The 26,843-nt window shown below is 52.9% G+C and overlaps 1 protein-coding gene across 1 annotated transcript in view; it reads right to left on the bottom strand.

Annotated features, from left to right (window-relative positions):
- Window positions 1–1,226: 1,226 nt before the first annotated feature.
- KSR2 (kinase suppressor of ras 2) overlaps window positions 1,227–26,843 on the bottom strand; it is a 77,386-nt gene continuing 51,769 nt past the window's right edge. The window contains exons 15-19 of the mRNA XM_065692523.1: window positions 13,990–14,086; window positions 9,124–9,257; window positions 4,193–4,324; window positions 1,767–1,896; window positions 1,227–1,364 (exon numbers count right to left, since the gene is read on the bottom strand). Coding sequence (XP_065548595.1) covers window positions 1,227–1,364; window positions 1,767–1,896; window positions 4,193–4,324; window positions 9,124–9,257; window positions 13,990–14,086 — 631 coding nt within the window. The remainder of the gene's footprint in view (window positions 1,365–1,766; window positions 1,897–4,192; window positions 4,325–9,123; window positions 9,258–13,989; window positions 14,087–26,843) is intronic.

Here is a 26,843-nt window from a genome sequence, read left to right as displayed (position 1 = left end):
CCCATGGCAGGCAGAGCACGGCAAAACCCCTCCCAAGGCCCACCAGGCAGTTACACAGCCTGCTGCTTGGAGGTTCAGCATCCTTCAGTGTTCCTTGCCCAGCTCCCTGAACTGCCCCAGTGCCTGCTCGGAGCACAGCTTGGTAATTAACTTCCCTCCTAATTAACAGCTTCCTTTCAGGGTGATTTGGGCTCCATCTGACTGGGGGCTTTGTGCTGTTCCTATGAGCACATGGGGATGGGAGGTGGCATCAGTACCCATAACCTCAGGGCCATCCGCGCTTGGTGCAGAGATAAGGAAGCAGGAGGTCAGTTATTAGATGTGGGAGGAGAAATCAGCATCTCCAACCCTCGGTGAGGTCTGAGAGGGATGCCTTGAGCAATTGAAAGCACTCTCACTTCTCTCCCTCAGCTCACCTTTGCCTCCCTCCATCCCCATTTCCAGCCTCCATGATCAAGGGGATGCACGTCAGGAGAAGGAAATATCCCCCCTGTGAACTCAACCCCCGCACGGATCAGGCTTTTGCTCCTATTTGTCACAATATGATGAATTCAAGGGAAGAAAATGAGTTTTTAAGTGATTCTGCTGCATTTCGCCTGCTGTTACCAGCAAACCAGATCCTGAAACCCTGACTGGGGACCCATTTACGCAGCGTTTGCTGAAGCAGAGAGAAGTGACTAAGGAAAAGCAATGAAACAGAGCAGGACGTGGCCACGAGCTGTCTGCAGAAGAGACCATCGCCACCGCTGGAAGCTGCAACTGCTGAGCAGGGCATCCCCCCCCCCCAACATTGGTTAAATTTGGGCAAAAGGAAGAAAAAAAACACCTTCCCAGGAAGGAAAGCTGCTCTGAGCATAGTGAATAGGTAGGCAATGGAACCTATGATATCCCCAGTGGAGATGTCCCCATGCCTGCCCTTGGACCTATCCTGCTTCTTCCTCTAGTGCTGATGGAGCACATTGCCAGGCTCCTCCTGATCATCTCCAACTACTTCCACAGGCTTTGTCACCCCAACAAAGGACAGCCAGTATGGCAGTGAGAGCCAGCACAGGCACAGCACGCTGTGACCACTCTTCCTACCCACCCTTGCCTCTCCACATGCCATCAATGTACCTACAGCTTATCCCTGTCACCAACACCACCAGTTCAGGCTGTAATAGTGGGGTCTTGAAGAGCACAGGCAGAGCTGCCCGATGGCACAGGGAAGGGCAAGCAGGGACAGGGACTTACTCTGCTGACTTCCAGAAGTGCCCGGGGTGGGAAAGGCGACGGTTGCGCTTTGGCAGTTTCTCCAGCATGTCCATGAGTTTGGTGAACGTGGGTCTCTCCTCTTGGTCGTAGGCCCAGCAGAAGAGGAGGATGTCCTGCAGGCACACAGCGCGAGAAACTGAGCAAACCAAGCCAGTGCCTCTCCATCACCACCCCTGTGCCCAATATCCACCCTGTGAGGACCCCATCTCCATCACTGCATCCCTGCGAAGGGCTGGGGTGGATGGGATGTATCCATCCCATGAGAACCCCATCTCCATCACTGCATCCTTGTAAAGGGCTGGGGTGGAGAGAACGTGCAAGCTGTGCTGATGCTTGTGCCAGTAGCAGGACTGAGCCTCACCAGCAGGGAGGGCAGGGATGGAGCCCTTCCTTTTGCGCTGGCAGATTCTGGGGAGCACAGGGTGGTTTTCAAAGGGACCCTCCACCCATAGGTCAAGATCCCATTCCTCCTCCATGCACACAGGGGGCTCCAGTGCCTGCCCCACACCACCTACCGAGATCTCCTTGCCCATCCCGATCTGGCTGAGGTTGGGCTTCATCCCGCTTCCCACTTGCCAGATTATTGCCTCTGCTGGCTGCGTCTTGAAGGGCCATTCCCGTGCGTGCAGCTCGTACCAGATCGTGCTGTTGGGAGGCAGAAGGGATTAGAGATGAGAGGAGCTGGGAGGCATCCAGGGGCTGCATCTGGCCAATGCTCCACATCTGCCACCTCTCCCTGCTCCAAAATCACCCCCATCCAGATGTTTCATCCTAGATATGACATCAGAAGTGCTCAGCCATCAGGAGGATGCTGTGGGCAGGAGGATGATGGATGCAGGGGCGAAGGCACCAGCCAGGCTGCTACATCAAGTGTGAATCTCACAGGGTGATGGCACACATGAAACCCCAACCATCTGCCACTGCACCACTCTTATCACTAAGCCCAACCTTTCTTTCCATGAGGACTCCCAAATCCAAGGGAATATCCCAAAACAAGGGTGTTCCTGGCTGAGCTTTGTCCTCCCCCGTGGTCCTACACCCCTGCTACCACCTGGGTGTTTTGCATCCTCATTTTCTGACACCTGAAGGCTGGATGAGTCCCAGCTCCTGCAGCACTCGCCCCAGTTTCCAAGGCAAATTCCCCGGACTTGCTTTCCCCTTCAAGTGATGCGGTGACCACCAGTTAAAGCAACAAGAAACAGGGTTAAAAGGGCATCAGGGTGGAAAAATCTGGTGGAGAGGGTCTGATAAATGAAGGATCACTTCTGGATAGGGGAGTCCCTGATTTTGGAAATCAGCTCTCCTGATTTTGGGAAAATATGCACAGTTTGGCTGTAAATCTCCAGATATTGGAATCGTGTGAGGTAGATACCCATTGGTACTGCAGCGGAGGAGAGGGGCAGGTGCTGGCAGCACCAGATGGGATGCTCAAACAGGAGCAGGGATTCTGAAGGTGCATCCAATGCATTTAAAATCAGGCTCCTACTTGGGAGTTTGGGGCTTCATTTTTCCACTTTTCCATCCAAAACACCTGGCTGCATTTCCCAGGGCATGGATGGCCCTACGGAGAGTGGGCTGCTGCTCCAACCTCCCTTTGCATGAGAAGACACATCTCTAATACTGATCACTGCTGCGATGTCTCAGGCTTCAGCGAGCACACACCACCAGCCTCAGCCCCCTGCCTCACACCATCCTCACACACTTTAATGAACATTGTTATCCCCTTTAGAAGATCTTTTCCTCTCGCTATCACTGATCCCTGTGCGGTGGCAATAACCCTCTGGGTCATCCGGGAGCATCCTGGGCTCAGCAGAAAGAAGAAAGAGGAAAAATGGGGGAAAATCTTTTCATCTTTGAAGGGAATTCGTGCTTTACATAAGGGCAGAGCTCACACTCCAAGAGAAAGGAGGGAAACCTAAGCCTAAGTAACCAACTCTCACTTAGTTCGATCCGATCCTTTAATTACCTCTTTATTCTTGTGCTGAAGTTATACCTCAGGGAGGGGATAAAAAGGAGAAGCCAGATCTTTTCAACTGTAATTACTGCAGTTTTGATGGGAATATCACCTCTGATAACAGCCCCTTGTGCTCTCATCCCCGCAGCCCTTAAGGTATCCATGAGAAAATTAATCTGCTGGGTAAAGCCCTATGTCTCTGCCTCGAGAAAGGTTTTATCAGGGCACAAACGGGCTCCTGCAATAAGAGAGGTTTGATTCCAGTCAAAGGGGCAGTGATGGGCTGAAGGACACTCATCAGTTCTCCTCTTAGAATCATAGAATCGTAGAATAGTTTGGGTTGGAAAGGACCTTAAGATCATCCAGTTCCAACCCCCCTGCCATGGACAGGGACACCTCTCACTAAACCATCCCACCCAAGGCTTCATCCAACCTGGCCTTGAACACCGCCAGGGATGGAGCACTCACAACCTCCCTGGGCAACCCATTCCAGTGTCTCACCACCCTCACAGGAAAGAATTTCCTCCTTATATCCAACCTAAACTTCCCCTGTTTAAGTTTTAACCCATTACCCCTTGTAAGCCCTCTTCTGGGGCTTTCGGCAGCCCCCAGCACCAGCCCCTCTGCAGCCAGCCAGCGGGGACAATGGGGGTATCCAGGGGTTCCCAGACCTGCATTCCCATGCCTCCGCACCCAGAGCATCCTACCCAGCCCAGGAGGATGCAGGGGAGAGATTACACCAGGCTGGCGTCCCCCCCGATCCCATTGCTCTGGTCTGGAGCCAGAAACAGGAGGATTTGGTGATTTTGGGGGGGTTAACTCAAAATTCCCTGTACCAGGAAGGTGCTCTGAGCCCGGGGATGGGGATTCCCACAGGCAGCATCCCCTTGGCATTGCAGCAAGCAAACGGTGTCCCCATCCCCTCCTGGCTGCTTGGAGCATCTCACACATGACCCAACCACGCCATTTCTCACTGCAGGGACTCACCCCAGTGCAAAGACATCCGAGTGCTTGGAGAAGGGCAGCTTGTCCTCCTCGGTGTCGGGAGAGAGCTGGCGGATGATCTCGGGGGCGAGGTGGCACAACCACCCGTTCTGGATGCGCAGCTTGTTCTCCCGCCTGCAAAACATGGGGCTCAAGCCATGGGTACCACATGGGGGGAGCATCACCACCAGCGAGCAGCCCCCCAGCCCTCCCACCCTCTCCCAGTGGGAATTTAGGCCTGGTTTTCCCTATGGTATCCTTGGAAAGTCAGGCTTTAATCCTCCTGACAGGAATGATCGCAAGAGTGGATTTGTGCCTGTCTCTGCTGGGTCCATAGTTTTGGACCAGCTTTGGTTCTGATGGGGATGCAGGGTCTGCTGAGGCCCTCGCTGTGACCACTACTTCAAAACACCTTGAAAGAGCGGGTACAAAGCATGACCTGGGGTAAATCCCATCAGCACTGACACCTGAGGTGACCCTGCTGCAATTTGAGCAGGGGTTTGGACCGGGGACCTGTAAGAGTCGCTTTCCAAGCAAACCCATCCTATAATAATGGCCTGAAAATCAGTGGGTTTAGGTGCTTGGCCCCCAAACAATCCCTCCCACCCACTTTCATGTTCAGACCTCCGATGCCATCACCTATGGGAGCAGCTTGGCTTTGTTATTATCACTAGCCCCTCAGTTAACCTCAGACATCATCTCCTCTACCTCCTCAAGGTCCCCCTGCTAAGAACAAATAGATGAGGCTCCTTTGGCCAACAGCTGAGGATGGCGTTGGCTGCTTCTTTATCCTTTGTATCCTCCAGCAGGCACCTAGGACGCACCACTGGGTTAGAAAGGGTCCCCAAACAGGGAAATGGGGAAGGACCACCGGTGGTGTTAACACACTAAGCAGCTTGATCATGTGCCCAAGCCCAAATTCAGCAGCACAGTTTAGCAGGAGGTAGCAAAACCTGTCCCATGTCACAACAGACAAGAGAAGGAAGAGCCCGATGACTTGTATCAAGGAATTTCTCCCTCTTTGTGCTTTGATACGCTCCCAAAGACTGTGATGAACAAAGGTAAAGGATGGCTGTGGGGTCATCTGTGCTCCTGGGGCCAAAATCCCAGAGCTGAGCTCCCAGGGGACATCACTGAGGTATCTCCATTCACCGCCAAGGCAGGATGATGAGCTCCCACGGCAAACACAGTCTCCTTGGCTGGCTTTCCCTCCCATGGCTGTTTACATACAATGTGCACAGTCCAAGACGATGCAGTCTGGATCCTCTTAGCCAAAAAGCCATCCTCACCCCCAGACATCCCCCCACCCCGGCTCTGGCAGTGACCAGGGGAGGATGCTCTCCCTAGGGAAGGATGCTGCCAGGTCAGGGCATCACTGATTAAGCTTCCATGCCCCCTCTGGGGTCTCGATGGATGCTCCTCACCCTGCTGTGCCACAGCCATGGCCGCAATCAGCGGCTTGGGCAAGGCATGGACCCTCCGGCCCCAGGAGCTGCAGGAGAGAGCACTTTGGCACAGGGGGGAGGCTTTCAGCTCCCACCACCATCCCCAACCCTGTGAGGCTCTTAATTACAAGCTGCCATTAAGCATCAAGGCAATTAGAGCAGACGCGGAGGAGCTGCTCATCCATCCCTGCGTCTACGGTCTCTGTCCCCAGGCAGGCAGCGGGGAGCACTCAGATCTGCTCTGCCACCATCAGCAAGACCAGGATTGCACCCAGGGCTTTTAGTTTTGCTCACTCAAGTCTCCAAGTGCTGCGGTATCCCATGCGTGGCTTTCAGGCTGGCCTCAGGATGCTCTGGGGACCAAATCTGGCTCCAGAGCTCCCGTGCATGTACACCCAAGCAAGTAGCGATGGGTTTATGAGCTTCCAGTAATGAAGGCTGAGCTTTAAAGCAGTTCCAGACTTGGTTCAATCACAGCAATCTGAGGTTTCGAGGCCAAAGTTTTCCTGACTTCATAACTGACCTGGCCACTTCCACTAGCAGAAAGCAACACAACCAGCTGAGCATCTTCTAAAGCCACTGAAGGACAAACCAGCCCTAAGGCACAAGCAAGAGCAGAAGAGCTTTCCCGACTACTTAAAACCCACCTCATACTCATAATTATAGAGCAGCCCTTCCAAGACAAAAAACATTTAAATAAAGGAGAAATACATCGGATTTCACCAGGATAAGACACTGGATTAGGGAGTCTCTGCAGAGAGTGTTTTAGTTGTAGTCCTCTCAGTGTTCAGCAGCACAAGTGTGTCAGAGCACAGATGGGCACTGCAAACTCCTTGTGTTGGATGCTCTCATGAACTGAAGGTGAGCCTGGTCTAGGAGGCTGGGGAGGATTTGGAAGGCCTGTCTTTAACCCTAGAGAAAACAGGTCACTTTGGAGTTCTCGTTCACATCTCAAGCAGCATCACCATCATCAACTCGACCCTTCTCCATCCAGGCTTGTCTGCGCAAGCCTCTGCAGACCCCAGACTGGATTTTATCTTTCTTCTTCATCTGCAGGAAGCCAGAACCAGCAGAAAACCCTCCCTGAAAAGGGAAACCAGCCCTGCAGACACGTGCTGCTTCCGAATCACAGTGACTGATGAGTGCAGATCCCCAAAGCCCTCTCTCAGCTCCCCACCAGCAGAAGACGTGTGGGTCACAAGCACAGCAGCCACACTGAAAGCTCCGTGAGACAGGGACTTCCCCATTTTCTTTGCTTTTCTAGCAAACCACTGCTCATTTCTCTCCAGCCTTACATTTGTGACCATTCTTCCTCTCATGAGTAGCCTCTTGACCTTTACCCATCAAGTGATACCCCAATCTTGAGCAGAGATGGCCATGCATTGGTCCACCCCATTGGATACCCCATTTCCCAGCATCTCATCTCTTATCTCCACAGCATCTCTGACCTTCATAGCAAAGGTCTGTAGCAAAATTTGGCCATTTTTGCCCAAATCCTTCTCCTGCTGCTGCAATGAGCTGCAACCTCATCCTGGCAGGACCTAAGTCCCAAATCCCCTGCCCAGCTGCTAAACCAGAGCTGAAACCCACTTCTCCACTGCGGGAAGAGCAGCAGTGTTGCTGGATTCCTTGGCCTTCCAGAGCTTTTGGCCAAGTCTGTGCTAAAACCAGATGATATTTATACAAATGGAAGGGAAAGGCTGGCTGCTCAGCTCACCATGAGAGGCATGGGACAGACAGAGGCGTCTGTTGGCTTTGCCTCTAATCCTTTGGCCTCATCCCATGGGAACAAGAAATACACACATGTATAACTTTAAAGACGCATTTTATCCCCTGAGCAGCTTCATTGTAAAGTGACGATTGGCCACAACAACCTTTCCAGTGACAAACCCCATCATGAGGGGTGATGGAGACCAAGAGGACCATGTGAGTGGAGTAATGAACACTTCAGTTCAGTACCGGATGCTCTGGATTCTGTACTGCAAGGGTGCTGAGGCGCTGGCACAGGGTGCCCAGAGAAGCTGTGGCTGCCCCATCCCTGGCAGTGCTCAAGGCCAGGTTGGACACAGGGGCTTGGAGCAAGCTGCTCCAGTGGAAGGGGTCCCTGCCTGTGGCAGGGGCTGGAGCTGGAGGAGCTTTAAGGTCCCTTCAACCCAAACCATTCTATGATGCTATGACCAGAAGGTGGGTACCACGCTGATGGAGAGGAAACCTGCCCAAGCTGCTGGCTCTGATAACACCAGGCTTGGTCTGTGCTGCTTCCAGCACAAAGAGGTTTAGTGAAAAGCTCTCTTGTGCTGGGAGAAGCCAGCAACACTCCTTAGTTTTAACAAAATATAGAATATAAGCTTTGGTCTTTTTTCTCCTCTTCGGTTTCCTTCCCCCCCCCCCCCCCCAGCTTTGCTTTTCTTCCTTTCCACAACTGCTGAAACTCTTTGCCCTGCAGAGCTGGAAAACCTCCCACAGCACTGGGAAAAAACACCCAAACAAACATTTAATAAGGAACATTTACCAAATGGGCTTGATTCCAAGCCTCAGTAATGTCACAGCGCTGTGAATGTCCCAACCTTGGCTCTCATTTTCTCTGTGTCTCGCTCCAGTGTCAGCACAGAGACTGTGGCCAGATGTCTGCAGCACCCAAAAGGTCGCTGGAGTGGTTGGGGACATCCATGGGGACATCAATGCGGGATGCTGTGCTGGCAGCATCACTCATCAGCCCAGGGGCAGGAGATGAACCAGATCCCAGGGGATTATCTAGGGATATATATTCTATCCCTAGGGAAAAGCCAAGGAATGAACTGGCTTTGCCAGCCCAAGTGAAACAGAGGCCAAGGAGCATCTCCCAGGGTGGTTCAGCCACAGAAATGATGCATCCCATTGGGATTGGAAGAGGTTGGGTCCAAGAGACCCTGCCCAGGGTCAGCTCCTGCCTCTCTGAACCAAACTGCCCAAGGCTCGCATGCAGCATCTCGCTCCTTGCACCTATCAAAAGCAACCCTGCCTTTAAACACCAGGTTTAAAACCCCAAAAAAAACCAAAATCAGATCAAAACAAGCTGCAAATCCTGACCCCACGAAGTGGAGCAGTTGGGTTTCACCTCTCGGTGCTGAGCCCAGACCCACCTTGCTGCAGAAACCCCAGCCCCGCTCTCACCATCCCTCTGGGGCTTTGCTCTCCAAACCCCACAATGGTGTTGAGCGTGGAGCTGCATTTCAAAGCAGCATCACTTGTGGGGCAGAGGGGGTTCTGCAAGAGCTCTTTCCCCAAAGCATTCCTCCTCAAAAGCAAAATCCTGGGAGGTGGGATGGTGAAATCCAATGGCAGCCCCAGGACACTCAAAGGCAGCTTGTCCTTGTGTCTAGCAAGGCTGCAGACCCAGAAAGGCACTTGCAGAGGAGGTTTTGGGGCTCCCTTTGCATGTTTCCAGCTCAAAGGGGAGCTCTAGGGCATAGGAAAGGATGCTGGTATTTCTACCATGCCGTGTCCTACCTGCCCGCTTGGAGCACTCCCGAGATGCTGAAGAGGCCGAAGTCTGTGATCACCACCTTCCCGTTGTCATAGAAAACGTTTTTTGACTTGAGGTCCTTGTGAAGGATCCCCTTGGCATGCAGGTAACCCATTCCCTAGGATGGAAGAGAGAGAAAAACACCCCAAAACTGAATAAGCAGCACAGACAGAATAGCACCAGAGCAGGGGCAGCCCCACGATTGCCAAGATGGGGAGAGCCCAGATACTGGAGCAAACGCAGAGGAGGCCATGAGGTTGCTCAGGGCCTGGAGCAGCCCCCGTATGGAGCCAGGCTGAGGACATTGGGGCTGTTCAGCCTGGAGAAGAGAAGCTGCATGGAGACCTCAGAGCAGCTCCAGCGTCTGAAGGGGGCTGCAAGGATGCAGAGAGGGGCTCTTCATTAGGGACTGTAGCGATAGGACAAGGGGTGATGGGTTCAAACTGGAACAGGGCAAGTTCAGGTTGGATCTAAGGCAGAAGCTCTTCCCTGTGAGGGTGCTGAGGCGCTGGCACAGGGTGCCCAGAGAAGCTGTGGCTGCCCCATCCCTGGCAGTGCTCGAGGCCAGGTTGGACACAGGGGCTTGGAGCAAGCTGCTCCAGTGGAAGGGGTCCCTGCCCGGGGCAGGGGTTGGGGCTGGATGAGCTTAAGGTCCCTTCCAACCCAAACCATTCCTTGATTCTATGATTCGATCCCTGTGCCACAGCAGCACATCCACGCTATCGAGCTACGACTTGTCCACAACCAGAGGCTGCACATCCCCGGATGTCCCTGCAGACATCCAGGTGGGTGTCTCTGGCTTGGGACAGGCATCACTTGGTGCCCACAGAGGGTGATGGGCTGTGACAACACCACTTGCCTTCCTGATTAATGGCTTACACAAGGAAAATTAGCAGCAAACCAAACCGGCAGTCGCATTCCTGAGATCCTCTGCTGGGAAATTGATGATGATGATGATGATGATGATGTTTTCCCTTTCCAGACTGGGAGCAGAGGGTAATAAGTCAAATCTCTCCATCCCCGCTACCGTGTCCCCTGGCTGAGCCATTAGTGCTTCCTATGCGCACACCGACACCATTAGCATGGAAACAAGCACCTCGCAGGAGTCCTGCCTTGATTCCTTTCCCTGAGGAAAAGCTGCTTGGTGGTTAATTAAAATTATTGCTAATGATGCAAAAAGAGGCCACGGGTGGGAAATCCAGCTCCCGTGCACTGGCTGAGCAGCAACAAATCAAGCCGACAGCCGACAGCTCCGTGTGGAGGACGTTCAGCTCCATGGGATAACCAGCTCTGGGAACGGGGAGGGTGATGAAAGCCATCTATCCTCACTTCAGCAGGGCTTTTGATGCTGTCCCACTTTTCATTCTCAAGCAGACTAGGGGAATCTTGGGCTAGAGAAAGCTGTTGAAGGATAAATGCCAAATGGGCCAGCAAACTGTTGCTGAAGAGTGAATGCCAGCTATCAGTGACATGGGGGGATTTATTCACTGGATTTCCGCGGGGGTCCATCCTAGGCCTGATCTTTTCACATGTCATCATTAACCGTGCCGGCAGTGGAACGGGGATGTATTTGTAAGTTTGCAGACAATGCGGACCTGGGAGGAATGATCCGAATTCAGAAATGATGTGGAAAAAAAACAGGAAAGCAAACGGGAAATCCCACAGATCCTCAAATGTAAGCGCCTGGGATGTGGGGGGAAATTCGGAAGGCACCAAGGACTCAGCAGCAGCACAAACCCACTCCAGGAGTGGGGAAGGCTGGTGACAGCCAAGGACAATGTGCTGCTGGGGGTAGCAAACACCCCAGCCCAGCAAGTAATGGGGTTTAGCTTCACCCCTCAGTGGTCAAATCCTGAAGTGCCTCTGCTGAGGGATGCTGGAGAAAGGAAAGGATTCAGTGCTGCGGCTGGCCCTGAGATGCTGCAGCCGGATGCCAGGACCATCCTAGCCACTGGGATTAATCAGGGGTCTCTGTGTCCTAGCACATGAAATACTGATCAGGTGTAAAGTTCTGCTTTAAAATGTCACAGTCACCTTCACACGGTGCCCGGGTCGTGCAAGGAACAGCATTTCAATGTGTGAGCCTGTTCCTCCTGCAGCGCCTCGAGCAGCCATGAGGCAGGATGAGGCCCAGCACCATGAGGATGCTCTGCAGCCCCCTCCCATCACGCAGGAGCTCAAAGCAGGCACTTTGCGCCCATGGATGGGAGCACGTCCCCCGCGCAGCCATCGAACGCAGTGAGCCTTTGCCAGAGGTATTTCTCAGCAAGCCCAAATCCCTCCCTTTGTTCCATGGGGTATTGCGCAGATCCCACTGCAAATTCCAGCCCCGCCACCTTCACCCCCGGGATGAGCTCTGAGAAAACACTCGCAGCCCAGCGATCCCTTAATTTGCTTGGTTGGCCAACGAGCGCGAAAAGCCAGCTCCCTCTGCCGGCTCCGCTTCCCGAAGAAACCAACTTCCACCTCCGGAGCAGCGTGGAACAACCAGAGCCCTGCACCCACTAATCCAATCAGCTTAACGACTCCCCCACCGCATGCAGGGACTCAAAGGATAAAGTCAAAGGATGTGAGCCAAAGCCTCTACCATGGGTCTGCCTGCGCAGCACCAAGCCCAATCAAAGCAAGTCACTGGGGTTTGCCTTTGGTTTTCCACACCAGCCAGCATCAAGTCCACCAAAACATCCTTAACATCTGCTGGTGGTTAACGTGGGCATGTGGGAAGGTGGAAGCTCTTCCCTGTGAGGGTGCTGAGGTGCTGGCCCAGGGTGCCCAGAGAAGCTGTGGCTGCCCCATCCCTGGCAGTGCTCAAGGCCAGGTTGGACACAGGGGCTTGGAGCAAGCTGCTCCAGTGGAAGGGGTCCCTGCCTGTGGCAGGGGTTGGAGCTGGAGGAGCTTTAAGGTCCCTTCCAACCCATCCAGGCTGGGATTCTGTGAGTTTAAGGAAATTACTTTAGAAACAGCATACACTTTGCTAAACCTGGGTGTAAATAGCAGCAAAACATGCAATCTAATAAGAAACAGCATAACCAGAAGCAGGGGAGCATCACTGTTCAGGACATTGCAGAACACATTCTGGTTTCTAACATGGATTTGAATATTTAAGGGGTTTAAGACCTGCCAGAAAATATTCGTCCTTTTCCCTTTTTCTCCACAGAAAGATGCTAAACGTGAGCTCAGCCCCAGATGGCTTGGCCTTGCTGTGGGCCCAAGGTATTGGCTGACCTTGGCCAGTATCATGCCTCCCATAGCAGGACACATGCCAAACACTTTAGGCATCATTTGATGTTAAGTACGTTTGGAGTCACAGCACAGCCCTCCTCTGGCAGACAGCTTAACACCTCTTGAGGAAATGAGCCGTTGCAGACACTCATGGGAAGCTCTGATGGCTCAGGACCCAACTTCCCAGCCACTTGACCCCGCCACGTGAGGATGCTCCCCAGCGTCTATTTATACCGTCACGTCTGAAGGGTTGAAGATGCTCTCTGAGTCATCTCTGTGGAAGGAAAAGCTCTTTTAGCTCTGAAAAATGTGTGTGTTCTGCCTCGTGGCACACGCAGCCTCCTGCCATGAGCACCACAGCGCTGACCCCTCCGGCGCCTGGGCTGCAGGGATGCGATCGCTACAGAGACACGGAAACCTCAGAGCAAGAGCAGATCATTGGGTTTTCCCCAAGAGGAGAGGAATATCCAACCAGTAATTCACTCACAGTAGCAAAGCTGGACTGTGATACCTGCCAAGGGGATGTGGACAGGGTGAGTCCCAGGCTTACTATGGGGAGCCCATGGGAAGCCTTGGTGCCACCCCAGGGGAAAAACTGGGACAAGAGAGGTCTAAGAGACCTGGATTTTAAAGCCAAAAGGGTTACCCTGCCCAGCCTCCTTGGATTCTTCACGTCTCGGCTGAATCCAGATCCCCATTCATGCCAAGCTGTCCCACGCCACATCACACCACACCAAACCACACCAACCATACCACATCACACCAACCACACCACACCACATCACACCACACCAACCACATCATACCACACCAACCACACCACACCACATCACACCAACCACATCATACCACACCACACCAACCATACCACATCACACCAACCACACCACACCACATCACACCACACCAACCACATCATACCACACCACACCAACCACACCACACCACATCACACCAACCACATCATACCACACCACACCAACCATACCACATCACACCAACCACACCACACCACATCACACCACACCAACCACATCATACCACACCACACCACACCACACCAACCACACCACACCACACCACACCAACCACACCACACCACATCACACCAACCACATCATACCACACCACACCAACCATACCACATCACACCAACCACACCACACCACATCACATCACACACCACACCACACCACCTCACACCACACCAACCACATCATACCAGACCACACCAACCACACACCACACCACATCACACCAACCACACCACATCATACCACACCACACCAACCACATCACACCACACCAACCACATCACACCACACCACACCACATCACACCAACCACACCACATCACACCACACCAGCCACACCACACCACACCAACCACACCACATCACACCACACCAACCACACCACACCACACCAACCACACCACATCACACCACACCAACCACACCACATCACACCAACCACACCACACCACATCACATCACACCAACCACACCACATCACATCACACCAACCACACCACATCACATCACACCAACCACACCACATCACATCACACCAACCACATCACACCAACCACACCACAACACAACACACCACACCACACCATACCGTACCTTCACGATTTCTTGTGCTATCTGCCTGGTCTTGTTGACATCCAGGACAATTTTGGCATCTCTCACCACCGAGTAGAGAGTCCGTCCTTTACACAGGCTGAAAGAGAAGGAAAAGGGAGAAGATAGAAGCACAGTTTATAGCCCCCCATTGAGAAACACCCCCAAAGTACAAAGGCAGTGGCTCTGGCTAGGAACTATAAACAACCATAGGAGCTTTGGCTACGTCTCAAGGCAGATTGAGGGTTTGGGATGGAAACTGGGGGCTCTCCCCAGTGCGGCACTGGGAGGTGTGTGCTGGTGCCGTCACCGTGGTACCAAGCCCCATAAGGGGTAACCCCGGGCTGGTTCCTGGCTCTTCCCCACATCCCATCCATGAAGGAACCACCTGGTCCTCTTGTTTCAGAGGGGTTCTGTGCAAAACTGGCCGCAGCTCCCGCCTCTTCCCTCGGAGGATACAATGCTCACAGATGCAACATGAGTCAAAAGAGGAAAGACAGGGAGGAGAATGAAACCCCCACCGAACCCAGCGCACCGTACAATGTCCTCCAATTTTCCTTCTCTCGTACCAATTACAGTAAAATCTATTTACAGAGCCTTAATTACCAAAGGCAGCTGGAAAGGGGGGGGATATAAACCAATTAAAAATATATTGACATTTGAATATCATAATGGAGAACGTGGGTGGCTGCTGCCTCGACTCGCGCCCACAAAAATAAGGGCTTCTTTCTGCTTTTCCCCATCCACCCACACTCATTACAGGCAACTTTGGAGAGATGAGGCTGGATACCTGTGCCTGGGAATAAAGAGCCTGACACATGTCTCGTTACAGAGGCTTCAGCGACCGCAGACCTCAATCTGATCCTGGGCTCCTTAACGAATAAAAAGCCATGGGGTTTAATTCCTCTGCTCTCCTCACTCAGCTCCACCACCTCCCTCCTCACCCATCTCCTCCAGCCCTGGGGTTGCCAGCACTGGATTTGTCCCCTGGGAGATGAATAGGGTTTGCCCCTTTTGGGATGGAAATAACCAGCCCAATCTGTGCTTCCTTGCAAAGGATGGGGAGCATCGCACTGAGCTGGCCTGGGTTTGCCTGGGTACCATGCTGATCACACAGGGAGAGGGGATGGTTCAGACCCTAGGCATGGATGAGAGGGAAGAGGAACACCAAGGGCAGTGATGCTTGAGCACAGCCCTGTGGAGAGGCAAGCAGCCCAGCCCTGCAGCACCATGGGCTTGATGATCTTAAAGGCTGGATAACCACAGAATGGTTTGGGTTGGAAAGGACCTTAAGATCATCCAGTTCCAACTCCCTGCCATGGGCAGGGACACCTCACGCTAGACCGTGTCACCCAAGGCTCTGTCCAACCTGGCCTTGAACACTGCCAGAGATGATCTTAAAGGTTGGACCTGATGATCTTAAAGGTCTTTTCCATCCTAGCTGATTCTATGATTCTGTGAACATCCCGCAGGTTGTGAATCTGGAGGAATAGGGAACACTACACGATGGTAAAGCCCTGCTTTCATTTTGACCCCAAAGCTGGCTCAGAGCACTACTATGAGGCAATAAACCCCAGGCAGGCTGTGCCATGTTTTCCCTGGAGACACTGAAAAAGGCAGCAGCAATCCCAGGGTGTCCCACATCATTACCTGTCAATAAGGTCCCAGTGAGATATTAGCCCCCAAAAGAAGGGATGTTAGAGGCCAAAGGTTCCACATCCCTCCATTGGCAGAAAGCACAGTTTTCAGGTCAAACAGCAAAGCAGGAATGGGACCAGACCCATATCTCATGGGTTTTGGAAAGACAACTGCATCCTTCTGCTTTGCCATGGGTTGTATCGGAAAGAGCCTTGCAAGTGAGCTGCAGTGGGGATTTTAAGGCATCTTCATGCCCATGCAACTGCCTCTGAGTAATGGTTTTCCTTGCTCAGGTGCCTCAGCACATCCCTGAGCCCACCAGCTGGGCTGCAAACCCAAGCCACTCACGACGACAAACACGATCTTGCTCTAAATCAGCCGCTCCCCATCTCCTGCAATAGTTTGGCTGCAGTCAAATCTGAACTTGCCTGAACATTGGGATCCAAGCCCTCGAACTCCCACTTGGAAAGCAAACCACTTGGAAGGGATCAAGAAAACCCTTGGGTTTCTACAACTGGGATTAAAGGGTACAAACCAATGACAAATATTCATTGTCTTTTCGCCACCTTTAAAGTATCCAGGGATTTTGTACTAATCTGCTCCATAAACCTGCAAAGCTCCAAGCTCTGCAGTGCAACAGGCGTTCTGTAGCTGCCATGGCCTGCCTGTGCACAAAGGAGTTCCCCCAGCCCCCCCTGCTCCCCAGCCGATGCTTGTTTCCCTCCAGAGAAAACCATTACAGAAAGTGGCTTGTGGCCTGCATTAGTCACGAATCAACGTTGCACGCAATGAATAGAGCAGAACCGGGCTTGATTTCAGCCCTGAAGTGAGTTAAGATCAGCCGTTTTCCTGGAAAAGGGTTGTTTAAGAGAAAAACCCTCCAATTTCTGCCTATCTGCGCTGCTGCGATAACCCCAGGAGCAGAGCCTGCAGCCCTTTTCGGATGAGATTCCCATCTCTGCACTTCATTTACAGAGGGATTGCATTAAAGGAGGCAGCGGATGCGCTCAGTGCGGGGTCTGGCACAAGGACAGCAGCCACTGCTCAGACCCACGGTGAAGCGCTGTGGGCATGGGACATGCCAGCACTGCTCCTCGCACCCCGGGAGAGCCACCAAAGCAGCCCAGGTGCCTTGCACCTCCTCTCAATGAATACCTCCTCTGTATCAATCCAGATAGCGACCGCTGCACCAGTATGTGAAGCGTTTTCTTGCCGGATAAGGAGCTGCCAATGCAGGGATAAAGCCCTGTCGATACCTATTATGTAGCACCTGAGCCCATTCAGCCACCACCTGCGGAACCTTTTCATGGCACAGCTCAACAATTTCACTGCTTCTCGCTCCTCGCCTGCCGTCAGTCGCTCCCCATTGGGGCAGAGCAGCAGGCACAAAGCGCCGCTCCGGGCCACGCACATCATCTTCTGCCTTCCCACTTCAAGAGGTCTATGTTGAACCACGGCATTGAGGTACCCATCCGGCTGCGAGCAAGCAGGGCTGTGGATCACAAGGCCAGAAACTGCCTACACTTGACACCAGAAGCAAAGGCAGACAATTTGCATCTTCAGATGGATCAAGGCTTATTCACTACTCAAGTACATATTCAGAGATAAATACCTGTCTTCTCCTCCTAAACCTCTCCATCCCAGCCATCAGCAGAGCATGACACGTGCCCTGGTACCATGTGGTGACCAAACACCATCCAGAGAGAACAGCCCCACTGGGTGGCTTGGGAAGATGCAAAGGTCCTTCCCGTGGTCCCCAGCATCCGGGAGTCCACCTCAACCCATGGCACAACCCCAGCCCCAGGACTATCCCAGCCCCATCCCGCTGCAGATGCGACTCTCTATTCAAAATGAGGTTTTGAAGTGTTCAGCCAAGCAAGCCAAATCCCAAATTGCTTTATAAACACTCTGCATTTCACCAATGTGGGCTGAAGACATCAGCAACGGGAGCAAAGCCAAAGCGACTTGAAGGGGAGCAATTTGGGAGGGATGAGTGAGGAAGAGCTGGAGCACTGCCTCTTGCTAATTTTCCTATTTGATGTGAAAACAACTTCATCCCTCCTTCATCCATCCATTGGGGGTTTCTTCCCCCTCATCAGCAGTGATGAACATCATCTCTACACTGACTAGCATCACCTCTATAGGGCTGAAGACCTCAGCCTGGCTCAGAAGCAGAGCAGAGCTGATGGTACAGCGCTCGCACGCAGGTCACGATGCCATTACTTCCCAGTGTTTTGTGCTTTTCTTGCCTCTACCCAACCATCCACATAAATGCCCATTAAATTAAATAGGCTCATTTGAACACCCCAAAGTGATGCTAGTCCCCAGAAAGCTCATTACTTGCTAGTATGTTGATTTATGGGCAACCAGCTCAGATACCATGGTGATAGCCGGCAGGCTGCACCCAGGGGAGACACACAAAGAGTGAGAGTGGGAATTCATAATAAGTGCTTTAATATAAAAGTACCTCAGCTAGCAGGTTACATCTGTGCTGCAGGAAAGACAGCGCAAAGGGGGGAGCCGCTCGGATGCTTCCACGCTCCCCAGCAGTTTACTGACTTCCAGTGTTTCATGGAGAAGGAAATCTTTGGGGAATATTAAGATACAGCCACAGCAACCAGAGCTGCTGAGCTGGGCCGTGTTTGATTTAGCTAGAGCAGGACCAGCAACAGAGAGGGGAGGAACGAGTTCTGCCCATGCCCGACTTGTCTGAGAACTCTTTCACACAGCAGCTTGGTTTTCCTCCATCACCAACATCTGGCAATGTTTTGCAACCAGACAGTCACCAAATGGGAGATGACACCAGGCTGGAAGAGCAGCAAAGGGAGAGGTTTGGGTTAATTTTATCCCTGGGCTTCTTTTTCCTCCAAATCAATAAGAAATATCGCACCCCTGACGCACGCTCTCCCTGCTACGCCAGCGAGCGAAGCAGAGCAGTGCCATCAGCCAGCTCACGCCTCCCAAGCCCTCTGCATCTAAATGCCACCCCAGGACAGTGGGGACAGGCGCTGGGACAGCAAGGGTCACACCGACGTGAGCTGCGATGAGTTTGTTAGGTCTCAGTCCAAAGAGAAAGCTGGCATGCGTCAGACTCACACCTATACATACATACATATATATATATACACATACATATATATTGCTCCCTAATTAAAAGCTTCGGGGTGGAAGGCTTGGCTAGTTCATGGCCAGCTATTCCCAGTGGGATGCTATCAGCGTTGTTGGGGTCCCCAGCAATACCGTGGGGTATTCAGGACTGGTTTCGCTGGTATTCAAACCACCACCAAAACCTCCAGGCGAAGTGAAGCAGTGCTTCCCTGAGCCACACATACCCAGCATGGAAACACTTCAGTCCCAGGACTACAACTTTCCTTCCGTTTCCCTTCTCTTCGCTGCACCCACTGGCAAGCAGGGAGATACCTCCCCTTCCGCTCTGCTCCCATTACTCTCAACAACAGCAACCTGTGGATTCCTTCCTCCCCACATCCAAGGGAACACCATCCATCCGCGCTGCACCACAAGCAGGGTGGAAAGCAGCAGCCAAGAGCTTCATGGCAGCGCAGCACCAGGAAACGCTGGACCAGAAGCCTGCAGCCCTGATGCTGAGCATCAGCATCCTCAAAGCTCAGCTCCTGTGGGTGAAAATACTTCCCCCATGAAACTCCACCTCCAGGCTGACTCCTTACACAAGTCTCCCAAAACAACCCCAACGGGGAGGTAGGAATTCATTACCTGCCACATAAAGCAAAGCCCAGCTCCCAGCTCCCACTTTGCGTGGAGGAGCCTCTGTAGAGCAAAATGAACTCGGGGACACAGAAAAGCCCTGGCGAGACGATGCTCAGGACGTTCCCCTCTCCTCCTCTCCCTATCTCCAGCCCATGGAAGCATGGTCCTTTGAAGGATATTACTTAGGCAGCACATTTGAGCTCCCAGCAGCTGGCACACGAGATAACTACAGCCAGAGCCTCCAAACCACAAGGGCTGAAGGAGGAGGAGGAGGAGGAGGAAGAGGAGGAGGAGGAAGAGGAGGAGGAGGAGGGGGGGGTGGGGATCAGCCTCCCCCAAAAGTAGTTCCAATTCCATCATCGCTTTGGGAAAAAAAAGAACCCAAGTTATTTAGAAAAAGCCAACTCCGTGCATTTTTATTTGGAGGAGATGGTGTCAGAGACGAGCTCTCCCACAGCTGCAGGGGAAGAGCTGCGAGACAGGTGAATGCAAAGCAGGCACCGGCCCCAGCGGCTTAGCTAGAGCCCTGACTGCAAACAAGTCATCCGGAAACACTGCTTCAGGTGGTACTCACTGCCTTTGGAAAGGGTGAGAGGGCTGGATGGGTCTATGGGGATGTGTGAAGATGCTAGGACCAGTCCTTGCCTTTGAAGGAGCCTAATATATTCCCTGTGCCCTGATCCTCCTGCTGTTTTGAGTGTGAGGAGGGAAAAGATGCTTCTTTTGAAGAGAGGGAAGAAACAAGTCTTTTGATGGAGATGGCTGTTCGACTAGAGCCCAACTCTGCTTTGCAATGGTAATAATGATTATTATTAATAAAAACTTAATGATGCTGTCACAGGAGGGATCTAATTCGCTCCTCTTTGGCTAGGCAGGAGGATGCCAGCACACAGGTTCCCCACCACCAGCAAACAGCCCTGCCTGGCTCCAAAGAGGATCCCTGGCATTGGGGATGCTCCAGAAAAATAAGGAATCGTGCTGAGATATCACTCAACAGCAAAGGGAAGAACTGGAAGAGCAGAAAGGGCTTGTGGGACCATCTCTCGGCAGGACACTTAACCACAGGCTTTCCCTTAAACACCCGCTTAAATCCCTTCCTCTCAAGTGAAGTGTGAGCCCCGCTGCCTTAAGTACATTCCTCACCAAGTCACGGCCAAAATAGCACCATTTCCATGGCGCTTTGAAACGCTTTTGAGACACAAAGGAGAACATCCCCCCTCGAGCATCCCCTGCAACAGAGGAGCACATTAAGGTGCTGGTAACGCAGCCATCGGTGGGGATTCGATGCTGCTGAGGGTAAGAACAGCTCAGCCAGCACTGAAGCAGACAGCTCTTACTTCAACATCAAACACCCCTGCAGAGAATCAAGCCGCTGCCTTTCCCCATCCCTGTCACCCTCTTTGCTTGGGATATTTCGGTCTCCTCGCCAGCCCATCCCACCCTGGAACGCTGTCTCCAGGCGGAAGATAAATACTTGCTTAATGTACATATTAATACACCTATCGACTTCGCTGTTGTCAGTCGTTATCAAGATTTATCCAGCCTGATGGCCTCTTATTGATTGCGAAGGAGTGTATTCCCACGGGTCAATCAATTCTGATCCAGCCTGTGGCACGAAGTCAATACCTATTTATTATATGATCTACGAGCTCCATTATTTAACTGCTAGGAAAGGGGAAACACAGCAAAAGTGAGGAGGGAAAACAACTGAGAGCCAGGCCAGGAGGTGATGCTTTGGCTCCAAAAGTAGTTGCTTTAACATGGGGAAGGTTAGAGGAGGCAGGGCCTGCTCCCAGAATATAACCATGAGTGGGGAGAGAAGGACCAGAGCTGAAAGGCATCTTAGATACCCTCAGGTGCATTGCTCTGGGGAAGCAATGTGGCAGCACCGTGCCTCAGTTTCCCTCCTGTTGAGCAGGATTTAGAGCTCCTACTTCCCAGACAAGAAAGAAGGCTGATAGGCTGTACCTTGAGGTTGGCGGGTTGCGGTGAGGAGAAAAGGGCAATTTGGTGTTCATTAATGCCCAATTGGTCAATGTGACTCCCTGGAGAGAGCAAGGGGCTGGCTGCAAGCAGCAGGCACTGGCTTGAGCAGCTCATCCTGGTCCCAGGAAGCACCCACAGGGGATAAACCAAGCAGTCCCCACCTGTTTCAAGTTAAGAGCAATGCTTTACACACTTCCCCTTTACTTCCTTTTAAACATCCACTCAGCCCTCAGCTCCCTGAGTATTCAGATTTACAAGCCCCAAATCCCTCACAGCCGAGCTGGGACACTGGAAATGCCAGGGAGTTTGGCACAGGGAGAGGCTTGGAAGAGCTGAGCGTTTAAAGCTGAGCTGTGTGCAGAGATTCCCCGTGCCCACAGGAAACAAGGCCCAGGAAAGGGAGAGGATTCCCTGCAGGGAGCTGGGCTTGTTCCTCCCAACAGCAGAATCAAAGGTTCGATATTGCCAAAAGCCAGCATAGGAATACATTATAAATCAAAACAAACCCCAGCACTGAGTCCATTTGTGCAAGGGAGTTATCCTGTATGATACAGCCACAGTGTCTGGGATATTCTTCCCATCCTGCTCCCACACCTTCCCTCTTATTTCAGGGCAGGTGATGCGCTCCCTGTTACCGAAGCCGGTTTGCTTTGCCAGGGAGGAAAAAAGAGCAAACTCTCCTTTCATCTTTGGTATCTCACATAAGAGCTTCCCCCCCTGAGCACCAGCTCCAGGGAAGGGTTTGGGAGATGCTCCCGCTCCAACAGAAACCCTGCAGGTTTCTCTGCTAAAAGGCACCTTCAGCAAATTCCTTCTCTTTATACAGTCCTGCCGTGGTCAGCCTTAATTCCTAATGTTCTCCAGCATTCTCCTTGGGCTTCCTGGCACATTCAAGCAGGGACATAAATCATGGCCACGCAGCCCCGGGGGGGATCACCAACAGCCATCCGGTTGGCTCCTGGTCCCGTTTTAAATCCGGAGCTGCTCTGGCATCACGCTGGGATGAGAGGGGCCAAAACCCCGCCTGGGGCACCTCAGGGAGCAAATCCCAGGGTCTCTGCACAGGTTCCTGGTGCCACATTGGAGCTTTTAGCTAAAAACCAAGTAATCTCCTTAGGAAAGCTGCACCAAATCCCCCACGCAAGGCAGCAAGAGCTCAAGGCACAAAGGCTCCGGCTGAAACCTCCTCTCTCCTGCCTTTGAGACCTGCGAGCCTGCTTGCAAACAGCGCTGCCATCCAGCAAGAGCCATCAGTGCCTCTCCAGAAAGCTGCTGATCGCCCTGCTTTCATTACAGCCTCAGCGAGACCCAGGGGCCTCGGGAAGGATCAATAAGCATGAAAATCCCCCCTTTTTTGCCTTTTTCCACAGAAGGAAAGGCCAGAATCCTAAAATCTGCTCATTTCTGCAGCCCATTACCCTCGTGGGTGGCTCGAGCCATTGCAATAGCATTAGAGCACTGTTAGACTTTGTCTTTCGGGGGACCGCCTGGGTGGCTGAGGCTTTACCACCCTCCCCGCACCACCACAGGCGGAGGCTGGGACCGGGAACACCAAGGAGCTGATGTAAGGAGCTTACCCGGGGCTTTGTCTCGTTGAACACCAGCAAACACAAGTTGTCATTTCCCTGCGCGCAGCAAACACGGCGCTTTTCCAGTCCTTTCATCTCCACTGGGCCCAGGACTTGGATGCTGTTCTGTGCTATCCATTATGCAGCACTCCAAGCAGCACCGAGATCACATTCACTCTTGCTCAAGACTAATTAAGATGAATGTTAACTGTCTCCAGCACTCATTACCCAAGAAGGAATCTATTAGTGGCTCTGATGGAAGCGCTCTTTGGAGTAACCGCATCCCATTGCCCAAAGATGCTGGATTTCTCCTTTTCTCTTCTGACCTGAAAAGTTGCATGAAGAGGCACCTCGAGAATCATTGGCTCATAGAGAATGGTTTGGGTTGGAGGGGACCTTAAAGCTCCTCCAGCTCCAACCCCTGCCACGGGCAAGGACCCCTTCCACTGGAGCAGCTTGCTCCAAGCCCCTGTGTCCAACCTGGCCTTGAGCACTGCCAGGGATGGGGCAGCCACAGCTTCTCTGGGCACCCTGTGCCAGCGCCTCAGCACCCTCACAGGGAAGAGCTTCTGCCTAAGAGCTCAGCTCAGTCTCCCCTCGGGCAGGTTCAAGCCATTCCCCTTGGCCTGTCCCTACAGGCCCTTGTCCCAAGCCCCTCTCCAGGGTTCCTGCAGCCCCTTTAGGCACTGGAGCTGCTCTCAGGTCTCCCCTTCAGGAGCCTTCTCTTGTCCAGGCTGCCCCAGCCCAGCTCTCTCAGCCTGGCTCCAGAGCAGAGCTGCTCCAGCCCTCGCAGCATCCCCATGGCCTCCTCTGCCCTCGCTCCAGCAGCTCCACGTCCCTCCTGTGCTGCTGCCCCAGAGCTGGATCAGGGCTGCAGGGGGGGTCTCCCCAGAGCGCAGCAGAGGGGCAGGATCCCCTCCCTGAGCTGCTGCTCTGGGGGTGCAGCCCCGCACACGGGGGGGTTCTGGGCTCAGGCACTCACTGAAGCCGGGTCCTGGGCAGCTTCTCCTCACCCAACACCCCAAGCCCTTCTCAGGCTGCTCCATCCAACCTCCCCCTGCCTGCGCTTGTGCCGGGGATTGCCCCAGCCCAGGGGCAGGACCTTGCACTTGGCCTCATTGAACCTCATAAAGTTATCACGCTCCCAGCTCTCCAGCCTGTCCAGGTCCCTCTGGACGGCATCCATCCCCTGGGCATCTCAACTGCACCGCACAGCTTGGTGTCACCTGCAGATGCTGCCCTCAGTGACTATGCCATTGATGCGCATATTAAGCCGTACTGGTCCCTGCCATCTGGCCAGACCAATGGTTAATGCAGAGGAAAAGCAGAGCATTAACCCAGCACATCCTGCCGCTGCCTCAGTTTCCCCCCGCCAGCTGTCGCCTGTGGGCTGTGGTGTTTGGATGGGGGAGATTTCTTTCTGCTGATGAGATGCTCCCTGAATATCACAGCAAACAGGAAGGAAAGCGTAGGGATGTGAGAAAGCAAAAATAAACTGGTCTATAAATAACCCCCCTCCGGCAGCGCCGGGCAGCGCGTCGTGGTAGAGCCCCTTCCAGGGATGGGCAGCTGCTTCCCGCATGCCACAGGAATGCAGAGATTTCTTTAACAGCTATAAGAAACTGCTGTTCTTGGTGGAAAAACATCCTCGAGCACCCACTTCTGAGCACCCACAGGAAAAGGAGCTTCTCTTTTGCACAGAGCCAATTCGGGGCCAGGGATGCGCGCAGGGAGGAGCAGGCAAGGAAATACAGACATCCTGGATTTGTGTCTAATTGGCCCCATCAGGCAGCTGGGATTGGTTTTCCCCACTCCAAGCAAGGCTTGGTTTAAAGTTGTTCCCATAAACCCCCTTGATTGCTGGGTTTGGAAGTATTGGAAGCTGCTCTAAGGTCTCCCCTGAGTCTCCTCTTCAGGCTGAACAAGCCTAACGTAAGCCCAACTGACCTCGTGATAGAATAGTTCGGGTTGGAAAGGACCTCAAGATCATCCAGTTCCAACCCCCCTGCCGTGGGCAGGGACACCTCACACCAAACCATGCCACCCAAGGCTCTGTCCAACCTGGCCTTGAACACTGCCAGGGATGGAGCACTCACAACCTCCCTGGGCAACCCATTCCAGTGCCTCACCACCCTAACAGCAAAGAGTTTCCTCCTTATATCCAATTTAAACTTCCCCTGTTTCAGTTTTAACCTGTTACCCCTTGTCCTGTCACTACAGTCCCTGATGAAGAGTCCCTCTCCAGCATCCCTATAGGCCCCCTTCAGGTACTGGAAGGCTGCTATGAGGTCTCCACGCAGCCTTCTCTTCTCCAGGCTGAACAGCCCCAACTTTCTCAGTGTGATCATCAGAGATCTCCCAAGGAGCCCCCAGAAACGTCCAACCAAGGACAGACCCGACAAGGACTGCGGGTACAAGGGCAAGGGAGCATCCCTGCACTGTCAGCCTGGGAAATGGAAGGGATGCTTTGCCCTGACAGCCTCAGAAGTGGCTCCTGGTGAAGCACCATCAGAACAGAGCCCAACAGAAAGCCTCAAAGGGGAATAAGTTGTGTCTGGAAGTGACCTCCAGGCTAAGGGATGTGCACTCATGGCTTCCCATTCCCTGAGATTGAGCCCCCTTCCAGCATTCCCCTCATCATTCCTGTATCCTCATGGCCAGCCCAGCACCAGACACGATCGCACCCCACAACTCCCAGCAGGAGAAAACCAGCCAGGTTTCCTGTTGCGATGGAGTAATTGCGGTGATGTTGATTCAGCCTTCGAAGAACATGGACAAAAGCAGGTTCCTGGTTGTAGGCAAAGAGCAGGCGAGGCTCGGAGATGCTGTGAGCACAGGTTATATTTAGGGCAATCCAATAAATCTCTGTTTTGACCTTAAATAAAGGACTGAGTGCAGCTGGGAAGAGAATGAAGGCGAGCGGCACGCTTCGCAGCCCTCATATTAATGCATCAAGCTACGGATTTATTTTGTCAGGCTGTCAAAAGTGGCACCTTTACGGGTTTATATAAAGAGGCATTAGAATAGAAAACACTTTGTAGCTAAAAAACCCCATTAAAATAAAGAATATATTGCCCAGGTTTTGCTACTGAATAGGATTGAAAAGCAAATAGGGGCTGCAAAGGGATGGAGAAGCTGCGTTCTCCTGCGTGTAGAGGCTGCGACGCAGTGTAGCGCATGGATGGGGTGTCTGACGCATCCATCAATACAGGTGTTTGCACCCTTTTCAAACAGCTTTTGGCCTAAGCTAGCTAATGGATGGGAGCTGAAACGCTGCTGAATTGTCACAGATGACTGGGTTTTGGTCCAAAATAAAAAGCTTATTTTTCTCCAGGTCCCAGGTGGGAACAACCAGCCCCTGTTTGGAGTCAGCCTGTCCCAGGAGGACGCAATTCCAGAGCCAAACGCTGCCCATGAACCCACCAGAGCAGGGAGCAAGTGATGGGCACGAGAAGCCACAGATTTGGGTTGAAATCCTTTGCTGTTGAGCAAGGAGGGGGCAGAGCAAAGCTCCCACCCTGGTACCCACAAAGCCGCCTTATCTGGGACGGGGAGGTGCTGCTTTCAAGGGGACATTAGGGGAGGATGATGCAATATTTCATTGCTGATGGCTGGTGGAAGCGCTGCTGTTTCAGTGCACGCCTTTGGAAACACTGCCAGGAGGAGGCTGGAAAATCAACCTCACCTTGGGGAAGCTCCTCCAAGGGAAGGTAACCCATGGTGGGATGCTAAGCAGCACCAGGTTCAAACCCTGCGGCTGAACACACGGTCCAGAGGTGAGGGAAATAGCTGAATACCCAGAAATGCAGGTATTTCACATGAAAACAGCTCCTCCAGGAGCAGCTGCAGCCTCCCTGCCTCAGGGCCAGGGGGGATTTTTGACTGCCCTCCCGTTGATTGACCATGGAGATGCTCGGTGCTGTGTTTCCAATGACAGAT

Source organism: Lathamus discolor, chromosome 12 (assembly GCF_037157495.1).
Source record: "Lathamus discolor isolate bLatDis1 chromosome 12, bLatDis1.hap1, whole genome shotgun sequence".
Classification (NCBI taxonomy): Eukaryota; Metazoa; Chordata; class Aves; order Psittaciformes; family Psittacidae; genus Lathamus; species Lathamus discolor.
Note: the sequence above shows the minus strand (reverse complement) of the source record. Positions and strands in the feature narration are given on the sequence as shown.